This window comes from Larus michahellis, chromosome 1 (assembly GCF_964199755.1).
Source record: "Larus michahellis chromosome 1, bLarMic1.1, whole genome shotgun sequence".
In the NCBI taxonomy this organism is placed as follows: domain Eukaryota; kingdom Metazoa; phylum Chordata; class Aves; order Charadriiformes; family Laridae; genus Larus; species Larus michahellis.
The window spans coordinates 124207295-124227904 of NC_133896.1; the positions used below are offsets into that span (position 1 = coordinate 124207295).

The window sequence follows — 20610 nt, forward strand, 5'->3', positions numbered from 1 at the left end:
AAGCAGGAGAGCCACATAACATTTCAGCCCACAGTTTATACCTAGATTGCTTTGGTTGGCTGTGGAAGTTTTCTCCAGCATATGAATTGCAAACCTGTGAGGCAGGGAACAATATTTGTTCAGAGGGAGAGAGAGAACAGATGCATCTCTGAAGGTCAAGGGCTTTCACTGGGGAGGAGGGAGTCCTCTGCTCACTCAGGAACCTGTCTGAGGGCAGCTTATGCATCTTATCCTGTGATTGCATGCTGCAATATATGCAAGTCGTCCTTAGAGCAGTGAGTCATTGCATGGAAGGCACTGCCATCACCATCAGTATCATTGTTGTGGAAGAAGAGACCATGCCTGGTGCTGTGTTTGAAAAGAGTGGCACCTGGCCATGAACTCAAATTTAACACAGGGCCCTGAGGAGGGAGGGATTTTCACCCTCCTCCACTTTCCCCACTAGCTAATTTGGGCAGGTCATTCCTCAAAATGTCAGCTCACATCAATCCTGTGCACAGGTACTGAACTGGGACTGCAGGGATGTCCCGCACCGGGTGGGGGCTGCAGTAAGGGGACGGGGCTGAGTGCCATGGGGCCTCTGGGCTTCCCCAGACGCAGTTGAGTGTGCTTTCCAGGGTGCCCTCCCTCGGAAGCTGTGAACTCCTCAAAAACAGGTCAGAAAATAAAAGCATTATATGTTCCCCTACTGAATCTAGTGCAAAGAGCCTTCTCTGCAAACATGCTTCTCTGTGCATAGTGGAGTACGGCCTGAATTACCACCATGAGATTTGCTGCTTGAATTTGACACATTTATTTTAATGCTGACGTGAGACCAATAGGACTCCTATCAATGGCAATGGGAACTGAAAAGATTTTTCTCTCAGTGGTCTGTATCACTTACCATGTGATTGTGAGCCCTTTCGTCAGAAATGCTCCTTTAATAATTAATTTGTGTTAGCATTGTTCCTTGTACCCATAAGCTGACAGACTGATGGCACAGAACATGAATACTAATGCAATGTATGCACAATCCTTTTCACTGGAAAATGTCATCACGTAATACAAAAGCTTCTTCAAGGGCTGAACTTCATCATATTTAGTTCAGGTTCTTACACTGTACTGACACTCCTGAAGCTGCAGAACAAACTGCTACTCATGCAATGAACTCTTACTATGCTTATTGCCCACTTGGTCTACTCACAACAAGAGCTGGGACAATTAATGTAAACTGTAAAAAATGACAGATGCTGGTGGAAGTCCTGGGAATATCACCATAATAAAAGAGGATGAAAGATGATAATTTAAGTGGGGTCTTTCCGCTCTTTTTTTATCACTAGTAACCTGGGGAAGCCTCAAAAAAAAAAAAAAAAGAAGAAAAGATAACCTCTGTATCTGTTCAGGCTTCAAATTAATAAAAAGTAGAGTCCCTGCAGTGTTGTGATCCCCACTTGTGAATGGCAGGATTCATCCTTAACCTATACCTAAAAATCATGCATCCGTGCATTTGGTGAGGTGATTCTTCTCCAACCACCTCATGCTGTGAACTGTTTTTTAAAGGAACTATGCGTATCTGCAAACACGACACTGGCTCAGGTTAAAGATCAAATACTAGCTGAATCATGTCACAAACTGCAAATATGCCATGGTATTTAACAGGGCAAATGAAAGTCCTCCTCCTGCTGCTGGATCAATACTGCACGGGTTCACATACTGCTGTCCACTGCTCTACTTCCCCGCAAGACTGAGATCCCAGATATTCTCACTGAAAATCAAGGCCGTGAAAGTCCTAGCGGTTGGCTCAGACCAGTCATCACATCAGTGACCGAGAACTGTGCCTCTCTTACCTTGTTGGGAGCCAGCAAGTTTCTCCAGAGCAAGGATAAATCACAATTTAGCATTTTATTCCTTCCCAGAAGTCAGGCCAGCAACTTTCTGAGCTGATACAATAAGATGTTTATCAGTCCAAGTAAATGCTTATGGATGGATTCACAAAGGTAGGCAGGTTAGGTTTTGCCAATCAGAGAAATCAAGAAAAATAAAAGGTAGCACTTTCTTCTTCAGAGGCAATTTACCTCCCTCTCCGGCTGCGGACTGCAGTGCCCATCTTCCAATCGTGCCCCCAACTTCCTCCGTTTTCCTAGCACCCTGAAAGAAGCAGGAGGCAAACCACACATCTACCACCCTCCTGCTACCAATCCCTGCCCCAGTTTGTCACCCCCATATCCACAGCCCTGTGTGGGCCCTGGTAAAATGGCTCTCTACATCTTTCTTGTAAGCCCCCTTTAAGTATTGAAAGGCCATAATAAGGTCTCCCTGGAGTATTTCTTCTCCAGTTTGAACAACCCCAACTTTCTCAACTTGTCCTCATAGGAGAGGTATTCCATCCCTTTGACCACTTTTGCGGCCCTCCTCTGGACTCAGTCAGAAAAGTCCATGTCTTTCCTGTCTTATGCTGAGGACCCCAGAGCTGGATGCAGTACTCTAGGTGGGGTCTCACCAGACCGGAGCAGAGGGCCAGAATCACGTCCCTTGACCTGCTGGCCACGCTGCTTTTGATGCAGCCCAGGACGTGGTTGGCTTTCTGGGCTGCAAGTACACATTGCCTGCTCATGTCCAGCTTTTCATTCACCAGTACCCCCAAGTCCTTCTCGGCAGGGCTGCTCTCAATCCCTTCATCCCGCAGCCCGTATTGATACCAGGGTTTGCCCCGACCCAGGTGCAAGACCCCATACTCAGCCTTGTTGAACCTCATGAAGTCCACATGGGCCCACTTCTTGAGCGTGTCCAGGTCCCTCAGGATGGCATCCCATTCCTCTAGTGAATCAATTGCACCACTCAGCTTGCTGTCATCTGCAGACTTGCTGAGGGTGCCCTCAATCCTACTGTCTATGATATTGATGAAGATATAAATAGTACTGGTCCCAGTACGGACCCTTGAGGAACACCACTCATTAGTGGTTTTGACTCAGACACTGAGCCATTGACTGTAACTCATTGGATGCGGCCCTTCAAGCAATTCCTTATCCATCTAACAGTCCACTCATTCAACCCATATTTCTCCAACTTAACAGCAAGAATGTTGTGGGGGACCATATCAAAGGCCATACAGAAGTCTAGGTAGATGACATCCATAGCTCTTCCCTTGTCCACTGATGCAGCAAATCCACCGTAGGAGGTCACTAGATGATTCAGGCACAATTTGCCCTTGGTGAACCTATGTTGGCTGTCATCACCTCCATGTCTTCCATATGTTTTGATATCTTCCAGGAAGATTTGCTCCCTGGTCTTGCAGGGCACAGACATGAGGCTGACTGGTCTGTAATTCCCAGGATCTTCCTTTTTACCCGTTTTAAAAACGGGTGTGATGCTTCCCTTTTTCCAGTCACCAGGGTCTTCACCTGACTGTCACTGTGCTGCAGTGCCTGTGCCTCTGCAACTCAAAGGGGAAAGGTGGTTTCCAGAAACATCTCACAAACTTTATTTCACCGTCTCTATTGAGATTGGAGCCAAACATAGGTATTGATGAAGAGGCTGCTGCAAGGTAGTCCCTGGAAGTGGAAAGGTTTGGCAAGTTTCTCAGGCTCTCCAAAATAACGCATTAACCTTTTTATTGATTTGATAAAAATTTGAGGGAGTTAAATGCATTCCCAGAGCAAATTGAATCTATATTTCTCCACAGATACATGAGTCAGAGCATCTGAACGTGTATTGCCAAATATAGTAATTGTGCTCCATCAAAAGATGGATGTTGGAGTATAACAGCACACTTCCCAAAGTTTTGTTCTAGTTGCTTGTTTAGGAAAATTATCAGAAGTACTCTCTTCCATATACCTGCAAAAGCAGCTGATGAAGACATGCTATGTATTTCAACAGAAATGGCTGTGAGACTCACATTATGACTTGCTGAGCTCCTCAGTAACAAAGAACAAAGCCAGGCGGTAAAGACAGCAGCAAAACTTTGACTATTTAATGCCATCTGTAAGCATTAATTCGCATTTTCAGGCTACCCCCAGCACACACCATTTTCAGGGCCGCTCCCACCCCGACCAGGGCATCGGACTCCGTCCACAGCTCCCAGGCTGAAGTAGCAGTTGCGACCTTGGTGACGGTCCCTTTTCTCTGCAGGGATGCTCCAGGATTCCCCCTCCCCCACCAAAAAAAAAAAAAAAAAAAAAGAAGGGGAGCGCTGCTTGTTACGGGGAGCGCTGCTGGTTGCGGGGCCTGTGGGGAAAGCAGCGCTCCCGGTGCTTCTAAACACTATTTGCCGCGGACGAGCGTGCAGCGGGGCTCTGGACCCAGTAGTTCCTAAGGCAGGTTCTGCTCCAGGCCCGCTCGGCCGAGGAGGAGGAGGAGGACGCAGGGGCGGGTTTCCCCTGAGGGAACAGGGACGCCCCCGGGGCCCGGGCACACGCCGCCGCGCCTCAGCCACGGCCTCAGCCGCCGCCGCCACCGCCGCCGCCAGGGGGCGCCGCGCCCTCTCGGATGGGGGAGCGGGGCGGGTGGAGGGGGCTCATCGCGGGCGCGGCGCTGATTGGCTGGCGCGAGCCGGGCCGGGCGCGGGGCGCCGCTTCTTAACGGGCGGCGCGTGGCGGCGGGCGGGAGCGCTGTGCCGGGCGGGTTGCTGCGAGCCGGGTTGCCGCTGCCGCGCGACATGAGCGAGGTGAGCGGCCGTTGGGGCGGGCGAACGGCCGTTGGGGCGCGGGCAACCGCCACAGCCCCTCGGAAAGCGGCCCTGGAGGGTGGGCAGCGCTTGGCGTTGACCGTAACCGTCCCCTTCCGGAGGGCGGGTGGCGAGGGGTGGGTGCTTCCCGCCCTGGGAGCCCGCTGAGGCTCTGCTGTGCTTCCCGGCAGAGCTGGTGGATCTGAGTGAGGGGTGTCTCCTTGCTGCGTGGGGAGTCTGAAATACATAGCGTCAAATATAAACCCTGTCTCCTGATGAACAGGTCTCCACAGGTGTGCATGCTCCTTCAAAGCATAAAACAAGGTGATGTTTTACCCTTTGGAGGACCATGTGCACCAGTGTAGAATCATTTAGATAAAAGAAACCCTAATAATTTAAAGATGTATGTAATGCTTTCCTGTGCAGAAAGAAGGATTTAGTAAGTTGCATGGAAGTTGTCTGCTAGAGCTCATGGAAAAAAATGCCCTATTTGTAGTTGGATGCTGATGTAAACTTTATAAATAGTGTCATGGGAAGGATTACAATTAAGGAAAAAATGTAAATAGTGCCAAGCATGTAATGATCACTTGTACCCTTATAAATAAATAAGCTGAAAACTTTGGCTTGTATTTTTTTGTTTTGTTTTTTTGTTTGTTTTGTTTTTTTTAGTGGAAAAGTTCTCTGGGGCAAACTAGTATTTTTGTTATTAAAAGTGTCATCAGGCAGGATGACTACTTGGCAGTGTAGTCAGTCAAATGCTGGGGAGGTTCAGCCAGCAGATCCCACATTCGCTAGTGTAACCCTTTCTGTAGGAATCAGTAGGGATACCTGTAATTGCGCCTTAACCAGCACCTATTTTTGGAGGCTATTTTCTGTTATAAAAGACTTGCTGCTTCATTAACAAATGGGTATTCCTTTCTTAGCAGCAAGAGTAAAATTAAGAGTGACACCAAGTAAGTTCTGACTAGCTGTTGTGCGGGTGTTACTCTGCTGTATCTTTACATGAGGTGTAAACCTGAGACAGAGTAGCGCAGTAGCATGGTCTCTGGTTCAGGGATTTAGGAGGAGAAGCTTACATCTTGGCTTGCAGGCCAGGCTAAATGGGGGAAGCAGAGGAAATCCTCATTGTGCTTTTCTGCTGCTTCCAGAGGCTGGTCAGTCTAGGTGTAATGCACCAGGCTCTTTGTGACTTCTTTTCAGCCGCTGCCTGTATTTGTATCAACCAGATAGAGTTCATGTGGTGTGGGTTTTTTTGTAGTCACTGTCCCTTTGTCACCCAGGCTAGCCGAAGTGTTTGGTAAGATGCAGCACTGCTATTCTGCTGCTTAAAGATAGTGTTTGGGGAAAAATCTTCTGGTGAGGAGTAATGATTGGGTGATACTGCTGTACTTACTGTAACTGTGCAAGGCACTCTTCTGATAGTCCTGTGTTGGATTGTATTTGCTCAGTAATTATTCCTTCATAGTTTAAATTAGATTGCGTGCCTTGTGGATTTTAAAAGTCCCAACAAACACCAAGATCATCCCTAATACCAGCCTAGGGGTTCTCTATTCATAATATGTTTCCTTGAGTCTCATGAAACAGTATTCCTAGCAAACCCCCACAGGTGGAAATGGTGTCTTTTTCCTGGTGCAGCACTAAGCCCTGTACATATGACACTTAGCACTGCACTCAATGTCTTTGGTGCTACTGTCATTCAAGTGATGATATTGATCAGTTTGTCACTCGCAGCACCAATGAAGAAAAGCTTCCTTGCTGTTACTTGCCTATCAGCTATTAATCAAGAGATGATTCTTTTCCCAAAATGCGAATGGAAGCAACTGGACCACCCCAAACCACCTCACTGCAAAAGACTGTTGTTAAAAAATGAGGCAAAAAAGATTATCAGAAAGCAAGCTCCTTAGACATCTGTTTGCTGTATTTGGACGGGGGTCTTGGTGGATTTCACTTGTAGTGCTGTAACTGAAAAATATTTTTATTTTCTTTGTTTTAATCTGCTAGAAAATCTGAGGACAGGGTGATTGAAAAGAAGCTCATCTAGAGCCATCAAAAGATTATCCCAAATAGAATGGTGTTGGGAGGGTGGGAAGGCTTTTTGCTTTATGTTAACAATTGCCGGGATTTGAGTGGAGCTTGAAACGTCGTTACAGAAATCTCTGAAGAGAGCTTTCATATCCATCAAGTTATTTCCTGAGACTTTGTATGGATTCATATTTTACTGCTTCAAGCAAAATTAATTTATTTCCTGTTTATGGGCCATGATTACCAGTCTCCTGGTGGAGAAAGCTGAACAGGAAGCAGCCGTTCATCTGACTATAGTACTTTTCTATTTTCTAGCAGCTAACATTTTTTTTTCAGGAAGGATAAAGAACTTTTCTACAGAAAAACCCTACACTTCTTACTCTGCAATGTTTGTCTGAAAATGTGTTTAAGATGCTCCGTCTGCTGGGCAGAAGTCTGGTCCTGTAACTAGTTATAGGGAACTTGAGGTAAAAGAGTGTACCTGGTAGCATTGCATAATATGGTGAGTGCTTCCTGCTGCTTGGAGGCTTTGATCACTTAGGCAGATAGATCACTTAGCTGAATGGGGAACTCCTCAGGAACATCACTATATACTGAAATGCATTTTTAGGTGTTGAAGTAGCTTTGAAAATCTCGTCCTCAAATGACTGAAAAGCCTTTTCTTTAGGTCTCTAGGTGTGTTCTGTTATTTTTTTAATGAGTCTAGAGAGAAGGGCCATGCTGGAAAATATCAGGTACTGTCAGTTAGCCCCTGTGAGATGCAGCCCTTCTTCCATTAAAGATCTCTGGTCACATGGGATGAAATGGAGGAAGTAATCTTGGGTGATGGGCTTATAGACCAATGCCAAATCACTGTTCACAGACAGCAGTTTTACCAGTGAGCCTCTAGACTCACAACTGGCATAAACTTGATTCACCGCAGGGAATACTGTCCTCTTATCAGTTCTTTAATTATCTGACATGTTGTAGATGATGTCTGGTCATGGTGACAGTATTCTCCTGGCATGAAGCATTTCACAAGAAGCATTTCATCCCACAAACATTTTTACAGTGGTCACTGCCACTCTTGCTTCCTGTGAATGATTCTGCCTGTCATCAGGAATCACGTCTGGACTTGGGAAGGGGCACACTTAGGTAGTATGGTGTTACTGTCCTGGATCCTGTTCCAGTGGTTTGGGGATGAAGTGCATTTGTAAGGAGTTGCAGTTTAAAATAGCATTAGCAGAGATTGCCTTGTTGGATGTATTTATTTCCTTTTGATATTAAATTGTCCTTTTGATATTGAAGTGGTATTGCTGGGGTAGGGGAGGAATTCAGCTTTAACATGCTTTTAGGTGACTGACTTTGGGAGAGCCATTCAGGAAATCTACCTAATCAGCCCACATGCCTGAGGCACCTGTGATTTAAGAACTTGCATTGGAAGAGCCTTACACAATGCAAGTGAAGCTCTGTACTGACTGCCAGGGTGCTGATGCGCAGCACCTAAGGCAGGATTTGAGCCAGGAGCTCTTTATATTTGAGGAGCAGCCTAGCTACCTAGCAAGAATATGCTAGCTTTCCTTTTGAAACAGGTGTCAAACAACCAGGCACATGAAGTTCCTAAGACAGAAGAGGAGAGCCGTCATGGGCTTGACTCTGTAGAGTGTGTAGGTCTCTTAGTTGGGGAGCTAAGAACTGGGATCTTGATCTCTGCATAAATGTAGAGGGTATTTTTGTTGGGCTTTGAATACAAAGAACATCAGGTCTTGTTTCTTCCTTGAGCTACAGCAAGCTCTTTCCCTTTGCGTTATGTTACTTCTGGGCTCTTGAATCCTACAGCAACTCTATGTTGTGTCCATCTTCAAAATGACCATGAAGGGTGCTCCTGTGACCTGTAACAGGGGTGTGCAGGGCATTCATGTGGGATGAGTTGCAGACAGCTCTCCTCTGCAGCCTGGAGTACTGAATCTTTGTTTTGGAGCTCAGATAATTCTGAATCTGTTTTGGAGTTCAGCTCACCTTCAGTGAGAGGACTTAAGCAGCCAACTCAAAGATGGAAGCTTCATTGGCCAGGTGACATAGCCTAATGCTAAGGTCAAAGACTTTGAAATTTGACCTTCACCAGTTGGGGTGGAGGGAGGTAACACTAATTACCAAGGCAATCTCTGCTAATGGCTATTTTCAAAACTGGTAGCACCACATGGCCTGGTGGTTTGGGCATACCCCTAAGCTGTCAGAGTAATGGAGGGTATCTATCAGCTTCTCTTCAGGTCGAGGGAGAACCTGGAACATGTTTCTATCACTCTGGACAAGTGTGGTCACCAGGAGGCTGTTAGAAAAGGAGGGAGGCATGGCCAGTTGTGAAACATTACATGCGTGGAGGCTTCTGCCTGAAACTGTAACTGCTTCAGATAGTTAAATGGGAAAACTGATTCTTTCATGGGTTGCTTTCCTGAGTTCAGTTAAATCTGTTCTGCTGAAATGGTATTTAGGGTCTTCGAATCAAATTTATTTAAACACTGAAGGGAGGATACTATGCCAATAATGCTGATTGATAGCACTAAATCAAGGAGCTGGTGTTTATAGGGGGAAAACATGCCATGTTTGTTTAAAGGCATTCCTGTGCTCTTGTATGGAGCTTGTGGTCCTGGAGGTATCTGAGCCAGATGGTGGTCTTAGGGGGCCCTTCTGGATGCATTTTTCAGATACTGCCATGACCCCCAGCTGTTAACTACTGGCCTCACTGAGGTTATACCCACAACAGGTACAAAACTGTATAGATGTAAAAAGTGCAGCAAGAACATGGCAGGGTGGAGGAGGAAATTCTGCTGCTGTTATAGGGTGGGGGTGGGACAGATAAGGCACATGAGCATCAGTTTTTAATTTTAACTCACATCTATTTATTACTGAGTGGTAAATTGCAGCTCAAAAGAGGAGGGAGGAGGGAGAACAATAAGTTTTAGATCTGTCACTTTGCCTACTCCTTCCATCAGTGTGGTTTCAGTGGGATCAAGCATCTTCTAAAATAGCACTTAGATCAATTTCCAACATCACTTCCTAATTTGGGGAAACTGGCAGACATACTGTTTAGGGAGAAGCACACTAGTTTTCTTGCAATGTATAGAATGCCAACACAACACTTTAGTAATATGCCTCAGACACCATGTTCCCTGTAAAAGAGTAACTTGAAGCAAAACCTCCTGCCTTTGTAAAACAGGAAAACTCCAACCTTCATACTGCAGTACTTGATTTGATAATAGAATATCATTTCAGGCTGCAAAAGCACATTAGTTTCTAGTCCAATGTCCCGGATTTGTAATGCATTGGCAAGTTTGAGTGTCATCTTTCAACAGCTTCTGCGTTAACTAGGTCATGCTTATGATGAAATGTGGTGTATAGTAGCAGTTAACTTCAGCTGGAACAGTGGTGGCCCTTTCAAAGGTGTTTGGGTGTTTGTTTATTGATTTGAATAAAATATTTGTTTTCCAGGCCACTATTTGCCATTGTCTGTCTTCCCTTTTTTTAGGGATGACTTGGAAAATGTGCCTCAGTGTTTACATTTTACCTCTTCTCTGTATCTTTGCTACAGAAGAACTTGTAATAGAGCGGCTAGGCCTAGGCACTGGGTATGTAAATCATGAGACACCTACTTCTTGGCTGAAGAGAACTGGGAGAAGGCAGCTGCGTACATCAGAGGAAAGCTATGCCTGTCTTCAGCCTGTCTGTTGCAACAGAGCCTTAAATTCAGTGAGCTGTATAATGCTTTATTCTCTATACGGCATAGGATCTTCTAATCAAGATGAATAACGTACATTCTCCCTTTTTCTAAGAAAAGGTGTTCTTTTTCTTTTCCTTCAGTTGTTTGGATGTTGAGTTTCTGAATTAAAAAAAAGACATCGTGGATAAGTAGAAACTAGATCAAATCATAACTAACAAATCATTTTTTTCCTCTTCTTCCTCTAGTTTTAATTAAGAAAATCAGTATTTGTTTCTCTTATGGAAAGAGATGGAAGAGACAGACTATATAGGCTACCTTTCTCCTAATAGGAAAATGGATGGCAATCTTGATGGAATAAGCTCAGAGTAAGCAGCTGCAGAAGAGTTGCAACTGTGGAACTTATTATTAATGACAGGATTTGAGGTCACAATTTACCCCTGCTCTCCATGTCTGCTTTCTCTGAGACCAGACTAGTCTACTTAGAGGTGAATTGGGCAAATGTTACATAGGCCAGGTCTTTGGCTGGTGCTATGTCACCTGATCAATTCATACCAAGTGGGATATAGACTTATTTATGCAGTAACATGGAATTTGGAGGAGGAAGCACAAGTTTAGTCAGAAGAAATGAAAATTGTCTGCCTACATGCCTTGAATATTAGTTACAGCTGAACTGTCTTTCCTCTTAGAGAAAAGTATTATTTTACAGACACTGAATGTTCTTACATTATCACCTTAGTATATAGTGCATGAAACATGACCTGAAACTGTGGTGCAGCTGATACTCTGAGTACTGACAGTAGACAGAATGATGTTAGAGATTTTTTTTGTTAAAGCTGAAAGTAAGAAACAAAAGGAGAAAAAGGAGAGGTAAAAAAAAAAGCAATGAACTGTGAAAGGTGATGTCCTTGTCTGCCTTTGGAGACTTCAAAGATACCTGGACTGAGACAGCAAGCTGGTGAGAAGGATGGCACCAGGTATGAGGGCTTCAGATTTTCTGATGTGTGGAGAGACAGAGCTATAACTATGGAAAAATGCAAGCAAGTGTATATTTAGTGTCTTTAACATATTCTTAGTGTCCAAATGCCTGACAGAAAGGTCTGAGCTGTTCTGTTGCCAGCCTTGTTTGCTGCTCCTTGGCTGGCAGGTTTGATTCTAGCTGTGCTGTTGGAGCCAGCTGCCAGGTTGTGCCAGCAGGACTAGAAAACTGCAATAGTAGAAACAGAAAAACTTGAAACAAATGTTCACGTTATAGTGGTTTAAATTTGGAAGGGGCATGCACTGCTGTGCACTTAGGCAAGGGAAGGTTGTGTTGTATCGCAGCACAATACGAGTGTCCTGAAAGTGAAGAAGGGACCTGTAGGGATCCTGGCTAGCTGTACATACTGGTGGAGATGTATTTGTAGGGATTTTAGGTGCACCTTTTCTGGGAATGATGGAGCACCGTCCAGAAATGCCTAAGCTAGCGCTGACTAGGGCTATCCCTGGAAACGGGACAACTCCTTGTCAGGATTAACAAGCTTTAGCATAACATGAGTTAGCAGGCTCTTCTAGAGCTAATCAGTGAGGCTGCTGGAACAGTCCTGTTAAGTCAGCATCTCGGGTAAGAACTAGTAGCATTGCACAAGAAGCAGTTTTTCACAGAAAGTGTCTTAGTTTTGTAAGGGGTGGAGGAGAACTTTCAAGGAAACTAGGGATCTGCACAGTTTTCAGAATCACTGGGCAGAGTGCTGGAAAGCAGACAGTACCCATTGCTAATGCCCATGGATGCTTTGTGTCTCTGTCTTCTGTGACCTGCAAAGTAAGCCTTGTTACCCAACAAGTACCACTGGTCAGGGCACCTGGCTGACAAACTGCTTTGGTGATGCTTCGTTCTTTATGAATCTAACGCTAGAGGGATTACCAGTCATTGAAATAGTACTTGGCAGCATTCTGACTACAGGAAATGATATATTTCAAGGAAAAGGCTGTCAAGATCATAACTAACTCCTAAATTAGTGCAAGCGGGTAACTAAGCAGATGATGAAAAGCTGAATAGATCTGAAGACATTTTCGATTTCTTGAATTTTGGTGATATTGGACCATTTCCTAATAACACTTGGGATGCAAAGGAAGACCAGTGATTTGTGGGGATGTTTTTATAGACATTGTAGCACTTTACCCCAGATAATTTGGCTTTAGCGAGTTGCTATTTCTAAGCCAGATATATTCAACTGATTTGTCCTGACTGGTGCCATTACCCACATGACTACTATACCTTTGCCTGCCTACTAAGAAGCTGTGTGTTTCAGTGAAGCCCTCAATAGGCGGTAGGATGAGTTTGGGTTGATCAGAGGGAATGGGATGTGGGAGTTGAGCTTTGGATGTCCAAGGTGGACTTTCCTTCAAAAGGAACCAAACAATTCCAAACCAGGTGAGTGCAGACTTCCATCAGACAGATGCAGCATAATCTGGTGAAAGAGAAGCCTGCCTGTGATGAACCAGCATGTAATGCCTAGCTAAATGTGAAAACACATCTGAAAATGCTAAAGTCCAAGTTTGGGTGGGGCTGTAGGGGAGAGGTACAGAGGCTGAAAAATAATTCTCATAAAAATCACTAGCATCTCTTTCATTTGAATTCTGGGCCTTTTCATACCCTAGCTTGGATGTTTCAAGCAATGGGATTCTTGCTGTCTCTCCTTTTCTCTTGTAGAAAACATGCTTTTCTTTCAAATCCCCAGAATTAAATTACTTTGTTTTAAGATACTGAATAGTCTGGATGTTGACTTCTTAAGCACATAATTTTAACGCTAATTTGAATACTCTGGAGAATGTATTTTATTTATGAAGAATGTATTTTATTACACACTATGTGGTGTTCAGGAAAAGAATCTGAATAACATCAAAATCTGGTTCCTTGAATTCCAAACATATATTAGTAAAATGTGAGGTAAAAGGGAGACAGAAGCTTGAAACTGCTACAAATCAGAAGCATTAACTTGGTAGGAATGAGAAGAGCATGCTAGGCAAGAGGGGATGGCTAGGCAGGCAGCTTTCTGAAGATGACATGGTAGAAAAATAAGACATGTGGCTTCATAGCTGCTTCCTATATATCACTGTTCCACTCAGATCTGTCAGATACACATTTACCACTGGAAAAGAGAGCAAACACGTTGTTGGCTTGGCAGACTTTAAAATGCATGGGCCAGCACACATGTGCCGCAGTTTAAGCGGGACAGCCAAATGCCTAAGGCAGGCCAGCTCTGTGCCAATCCTAGTTTGCCAGTCAGACTTGGCAAGCTATCACTTCTTTCCTTCAGCATATTTTGCAAGCTACTGGACAGCACTAACATCAAGGCCAAGTTGAATGAACATCTCAAATAAGATTACAGGAGACCCTCTCCTTGTTTCACAGGGGTTTTATACTGAACGCTGCCTTGTGTTCTTTGCTTGAACTAAAAGCTTGGTGCATTTCCACTGCAACTGGACTTATGGGATGGATCTGAAGATGCTGAAACATTGGTAGCAAAGGACCTAGCATTAATGTTGTAAACTGAAAAAAAAAAACCAACCCCAAGTTTCAAATTATCTGAATTCTAGCAATAGCTTTTGTGGTCATGCCATGTAAGCCTTTAATAGATGTTTTTGTCTGACTGCAGTGTGTCAGGCAACACACAGCTGGATTGAAGTGAATGTTATTGTCTGCTTTCTGCATGAAACTTCTGAGTAACCTATTTTTTCTGTCAAGTCGTGGGATGGGTATGTTAGAATATTATCAAAATGAATGCATGACTGTTTTCTGGAGGAGAACAGCACATAGGGTCCTTTTTAATGGCATTGAATAATGGTTTGCCACATTCCTATGTGAATAAGGTGAAAATGTCTAGGTGGGTAAAAATTTCTTTCACTTCATATGTAAGGCAGAAAGTGCAGAATGGAGCCTGATACATAATGGGAGACCGAAGACAGAAGGAATGACTGATGACCACTTGGAGTGGAGAAACTTGCAAGTTTTCACTGAATTTGAATTGGAAAACACAGTTCTGTGGAGGGAGTGTGTTTGAAACAATATGGGGGGGGCTTTTGCTGAATCTGCCTGACCACATATCCCCTGGACTTATTCCATGGCTAGGGCACTGCAGAAACTGTAGAGCATTTAGTCTTAGGGTAGGTAGCCTAGTGGGTCTGTCCTGGGGCCAGGGACCCTGGGAACTACCTGCAGCTGCTCAGTGAAAATTGCTTTTTTCTCTGCTGCTATTAACAATGAAGCTGATGGCAGCATCAATTTCACTGGAGCAACTTGCGGGGTCCTGGGAGCTCCTGATTTGAGTAAACCTTTATTTTTGGCCAGCTCTCGGACAGAGTGACCTGGCTTTTCTGCTTGCTGTATGTGAGCGTATTTGATTGTTGTCCCTGATTCCTGGCAATCAAGGTGACCTTGTGCATCACCCTGTCCATTTTCCTTTATAGTATGGAAGGGTTGTTTCTGATCGCTTGGCTGCTGTTCAGACTCATAGCGTACCAAGACAGCTTTGCTGTGAACTGCATCACTCTGAACACAGCAGCTCCCCCTAAGCCTCAGCGGGTCAGTTCTGATACCGATTTGAACAATGTGGGACAAATCCTCTGTCAAGCGAGGCCACATTTTGAGGCAGCTTCATCCGCCAATTCAGGGTTCCCCTTGCATGAATCGCCTTGTGGCACAGAGCCAGAGATAACAGGTTTGCGTCATCCCTCTGTGCAGCCCCTGGGCAGGGTGCGTTGCCAAGGCTGCAGCATGCTCTCAGTCCAGTGATTCCCCTGCTACTGGAATAGCCCTAAAGAAGTTACTGTCATAACTGCAGATGGCTCTGGGGCTGCTCAGAGTTGCTATCCGTGACCAGGCTGGCTGCCTGGGGGTTTGAGGAGCAGAGTAAGTGATGCATAAATATCCTTGCAGCTTCGTCTTGACGTTGTCTGGAAAATCAGAAGGCATTGCCCTAGGGTGAAAGCAGAAAGTTCCTTTGCATGGCAACTTGAAACTACCGTAATTAATACCTTTTTAAAAGCTGGCTGGCCAGTTACTAGTGCAGTCTAATTGAGTGTAATAATACCTCTGAAATATGTAGGGAAATAGAAAGAAACTGAGAACAAATTTTAATTGTACAACTGGAAATAAAAAAAATGAAGAGAGGAAAAAAAGCCAGAATTTTTGCAGTCTGGGGAGAAGCAGCTTGTTTTAATAATGATAGTCAATATGATCAGATATGAAGCAATTTGTCAGTGCAGACTTTTGCCATTAATAACCCAAGCTGTCCCTTGAAGACAGCCTCTAACTCAATTACAGCTGAGTTTGTAGCTCAGCAAATTAAATTACCCTAAACTTCAGAAGGGTTCGGAAGAATGAAATATAAAATAAGCATTTGTTACAAAAACACCATCCATAATCAGTTATATTATGCCTAGGCAAGGACCCTGACCCCTTAATTGACTAAGGGCACTCTTCCTGCCTGGCGATGCTAATATTAAAGGATAGCAAAGATACTGTGTCAATCCAAATGCTTTTCCAAGATTCCCAAGGTTCTGTTTTGCTCCTTATCAGATGACAGTCAGTTGCCATTAACTATCAGTATTGCCTGCACCGGTGGCCAAGGCTTACAATTGAGGCTGTGTAGATGTACCTGTGTTGCTCCATGTTTTGACCTGTTGCAGAGTAAAGATTGTTAGGAGGTAATGCAGCATCACAGGAAGATACAGCATGCTATGTTTTGTGGTATAAAGCTCTGACTTGCTCTGATTTTCAGTTCCCAGAACAAAATTTCAGTGTTGCATGGTATTGTTTGTTGCCTGTTCCCTTGCCCTGTGGATCAGAGATATCAACTACATTACTGAAGTGATCAACAGAAACAATTAAACTATGTCTTTCAGCTGGATCATTTCCAGTGATTGTTTTCAACACAGCTCTGCTGAAGAGTTATTTTTAACTTCAATAAGTTTAGTGCTCCCATTTTTTGTATGACCTTGCAAACAATTGTATCCAAACAAACAAGGCCTTGGGGAATGGAATGTGCGGCTGGATAGGGCTAGACTGGGAAGTAGGAGCTCTTAAGGCAGGTTTCCTGCCCAAAAGTGCCCTTTCTGCAGCTGATGCTACCAATAGATAAGAAATAATAGGAGAAAGGAAGAGACCACCTTCAGAACCTCAGTCACTTCACTTATGCCATCTAGCTTGATCAATTTTTATGTAATTGAAGTATTCCTCTTGGGTCACCTTGATGTTTTCTCTTTACCAATTTCCAGTGTAATTAGGATACGGGCTGTATCATCCGTGTCCAAATGAGAGCTGAGGTAATTTTTTGGCAAGTGGTGTGAAGAAGGCTTATTGTGTAGTTGATTTTACCCTCTCTGCCCTTTGCTAAACAAAACCTAACATGCAGTTTAGAGAAATTACACAATACCACATTGAGGTTCCAACTCTACTCATGCAAGTAATTCTGCTGAGTTGAAGACAATTACTTGTCCACATATGAGTTACCCCTGTAAATAAGCCTTGCAGGATCAAATCCTCCATTTCCTGCAGAAAAGGGGGATTACTTCTCATGGCTGGCATGGTAATTAACAGGATTTGGGAAATACATTCTTGCAGCTGCTTTCAAAATTAACTTCAAAGATTCCATTAATCCCTGCCTCAGAAAAAAAGTGATTACAATGTCTTTGGAGAAATATCTGCTTAATAATGTTTTAATTCAAAATATGCTAATAACCTAAATATTAAGCAAGCTACTGTTTGTGCTAATTATGTTGATTACATTTGGTGTCGGTGTAAATATTCTGTTTAGAACATTATATTGGATCTGAATACAAAATCAGCAGGTTCTCACTGTGCTGATTTATAAATTACAGCCCAGCACTGGCAAAAGTGGGGCACAGTGAAAGTTCTTCTCCGTGCTATTGGAATATATTAAAATGGCGTTCTAAGTCAGTTCTTGTATCCCAGACTGATTCTCTCTGCCCATTTCCATCATGTGCCTCCTTATTTAACCTGGAAGTGTGCTGGGTACCGAAGCTCTGTGTACACTCAGAACTGCCGGTTCTGAGGACTTAGCTCGAGCCAAAAGCTCTATGTGGAGGGAAGTGAACAACCTCTCAAATGCCCTAACTCTGTGAGCAACCCTGTGATTAATGCACTCTCTCTGTGTGGTAGAGTATGCATTTTGCATAGACGTGTCAATAAAATGTGTATTTTACATGGACAATGACATTTAGAAACAAAATAACCCAGGACCAGGGACTGCAACTGTCTTTCAACTGCTCTGAGAAGCCCCAGCATCAGGGTTATTCCTTTGGTTCCCATTGCTTTTTCTGTGCCTGGTAGTCCGATGGATCAACAGGAGGGCCAGTGCATTCCACCAGCTTGCCTCCCTGTGCTGTCTTGTGGGCGTTGTGGGTTCACCCTGAGTAAACAGTACCTACACCTGCATGTCCTCCTTCCTGGAGAAACCAGTACATCAACAGTGAACCTGGTAAACTGTCAGCAATTCATACAGGCTGCGGTTTGTATGGACGGCTACACCTTGAATACAGTGCTTTCCTTCTGTGTTTGAGATTTAATTTGCACCAGTGTAAATGACTGTCAAAGATGCAAGGATATGAATGCTGAGATCCAGGTTGTGTCCTTTATAGAAAGATGAAGAGAATTGCGGAGACATTGTATCTTCCCCAGATCATTGCAATAGCAAGAGCCAGGCACTGGTCCACAGGGTCTAGAAGGAAAATAATCTATAGTTATCCGCAGCCTTGTTGTTAATTTCTGACAAATATCACTGTGGTTTCTAGGATGACAGTGTGCATGTGTGTACATAAGCATGTGCCTTCAGTGACTATGAAAGTCATAGAAAACCAGTGCTGGTCACCGTGCCAACTTTTAGCCACTGCAGTTTGAATCCCATCAGCTCATCTCAGCCCACCTGTGGAGTTTTAATTTATTAAAATAGCTATAGGAGAGCCTTAATAAAATTAAGGACAATCAAGAGCTAGTCAAGTAGAACACTGCTTGACCCATGAAGATAATTAAAGAAATCATCAGAGTGCCAGGGATCGTTTAGTTTTGACAGCCAGTATTGAAAGATGGATTCTGGCACTCTTGCTCTGGCAATATTACCCTGCCCTGCCAACGCAAGACAGCCAGAAAACTGGCTGTAGAAAATTCCCTTTGTGTAAAGGAGCATGCAGAGAAGGTGCTATGTAGGCAAGAGTAGAGGCCATATCCTAAAGAACTGAGATTCTAGGGTGAGAGCAGCCAAGGAAAAGTGGTAGTTTCCAGAAAGCTATTTCTACCAGAAATGTAAGCTTGGTCATAACCAGGAATGGGCTCGTAAATATTTCTCCTTTCTGTCAAGTGCCCAGAAAATGTGGTCTTGATTTCTTAAGATGATGTGTGAGACAGAAGTAACAGACACATTATCAGATTTACCCATCATTCAGACAAAATTTTGGCTAGATGTTCTGTACCTGATGCAAGTACCTTATATGTGGGCTTTGAAAGACACTTTAATCTCATAAATACTCAGTACCATGTCTATAAAAATGTAGGAAAAAAAAAAGTGGAGGAACTTGTAAAGGAGGCACAAATAGACTAGTGAGGGAAGTTTACTTGTGTAGCTTCTAATGCAATTTTCAGTACTATATTCAAGCTTCTCTCTGGGAGTATTAAGTTCTGTCTGCAGATGTTCTTTAGGTGACTAGCTCTTACTGATGTCAGTGAACCTCTATGTCGCAGAAGTTGTTTTGGGATTTACCATCTGACTGTATTGCAGACCAGTTTTGAGACTTACAATAGGAGAGAACGAGTAAAATGGCAGCACTTGTGCTCTTCAGCAGTACACTTTGTCTCTCCAGCTGTTCATCTTCATGCTTTTTGATATATAATGCCAAAAAATAACAGTGGTGCTAAAATTCCATTCCCATTATTTAGAGGCCAGGTATCCCTTGCAGCTTCAGTAAACAGAAATCTTTCTGTCACAGCAGCATCATTTTTCCTACTCTTTATCTTAAACATGGTAATATATTTTGTCCTTCTTATTACCAAATTATTTACTGTGTTGTAGTTAAGAGTAATGTTTTTCACACTTAAATATGTGAAATGCTGAGTGCTAGAGTTTCAAGTCAATACATGACATTAGAAAGAGGTTGTCAAACATACTGAAACAGAAGTCTCTGGTAAAGAAGAGTTTAACCTAACTAATCACATTGAAATCCCAAATTCGGCAGAGTGTATTCACTCCTCACAGGTCATAGCTGCTTTGTTCTTGCTCCTACTTAAATTTTGAATCTTCATTTAGTTTCTGACACACAGCTTGTGTTCTTTGTTAGAGTGTGAAAGAAAAGCAATTGCAGAATTCCCATTGATTTCAGTGAGCTCAGGGTATCACCTCATCACATAATTATTTTCAAGTGGCATGTATGCATAATGTATTGATCTACTGTCAATACTTAATGTTTCCTTCAGTGCCCACTGATTGCTTTTAAAGTGAGTATGTTGTCTTTCTGGGTTTTTTTGATAGCAAATTTATACTTGGTGTTAAAAAGCATAGAAATTTCTGGGCTTTTAGAATCAGGGGAGTTGAATATAATGTGCCTGGACAGGAGGTACCTGTAAAAGGAGACTATGAAGTATGTTGGTTCCACATTTGATAGTCTGCTGTTCTGTGTTTTCAATCCAGATCTCTCAAATTCATTTTTTCGTTTGTAGGAAGTGTGCATGCTAATGTAATGTCCTCAAAAATCCACCTAGATGAAACTAAAAAATGTACTATGAGCCTTCAGGCAGTAATCCTTACATACTAAGTACGCTTTGGCATCTACCTATGCCTGTAGTCTAATGAACCTCAACTGGGGCTTCAGTAGTCTAAAATTCTCAGTATCTTCAAAGATCAACCAACACTAAGTAAAGATCAGCCTGTAAGAACTTTATTTCTTGCGTTGTTCCTGGATAAAGTCAGCCCTAATTGTCTTAATTTGAGGAACTGTATAGGAGGTATTTAGTCCTGAAAAACAGCAGGCAGAAATTGCTGTATCTCCTGATCATTCTGCTGTTGACTAAGAAGCTTTCCTTACTTGGAAAACATAAAAGGTCCTTTAGCAGATATTTACAGTGACACTTTTATTTGCAGAAAGATTATAAACTTTATACATTTGAAAAATGTGTTTTTCAGTGCTCTTCATTTTAAGGCTAAAGCAGCTGAACTCTCTAATTAAGGCAGAAGGCTATAAAAAAGGCCCTTATGAAATAGTT

General features: G+C 43.3%; 1 protein-coding gene across 1 annotated transcript in view; it reads left to right on the forward strand.

The window, feature by feature from the left end:
• The first annotated feature begins 4525 nt into the window (after positions 1 to 4525).
• Positions 4526 to 20610, forward strand: part of PCP4 (Purkinje cell protein 4) — a 53976-nt gene continuing 37891 nt past the window's right edge. Inside the window, exon 1 of the mRNA XM_074572863.1 lies at positions 4526 to 4642. Coding sequence (XP_074428964.1) covers positions 4634 to 4642 — 9 coding nt within the window. The 5' untranslated portion in view covers positions 4526 to 4633. The remainder of the gene's footprint in view (positions 4643 to 20610) is intronic.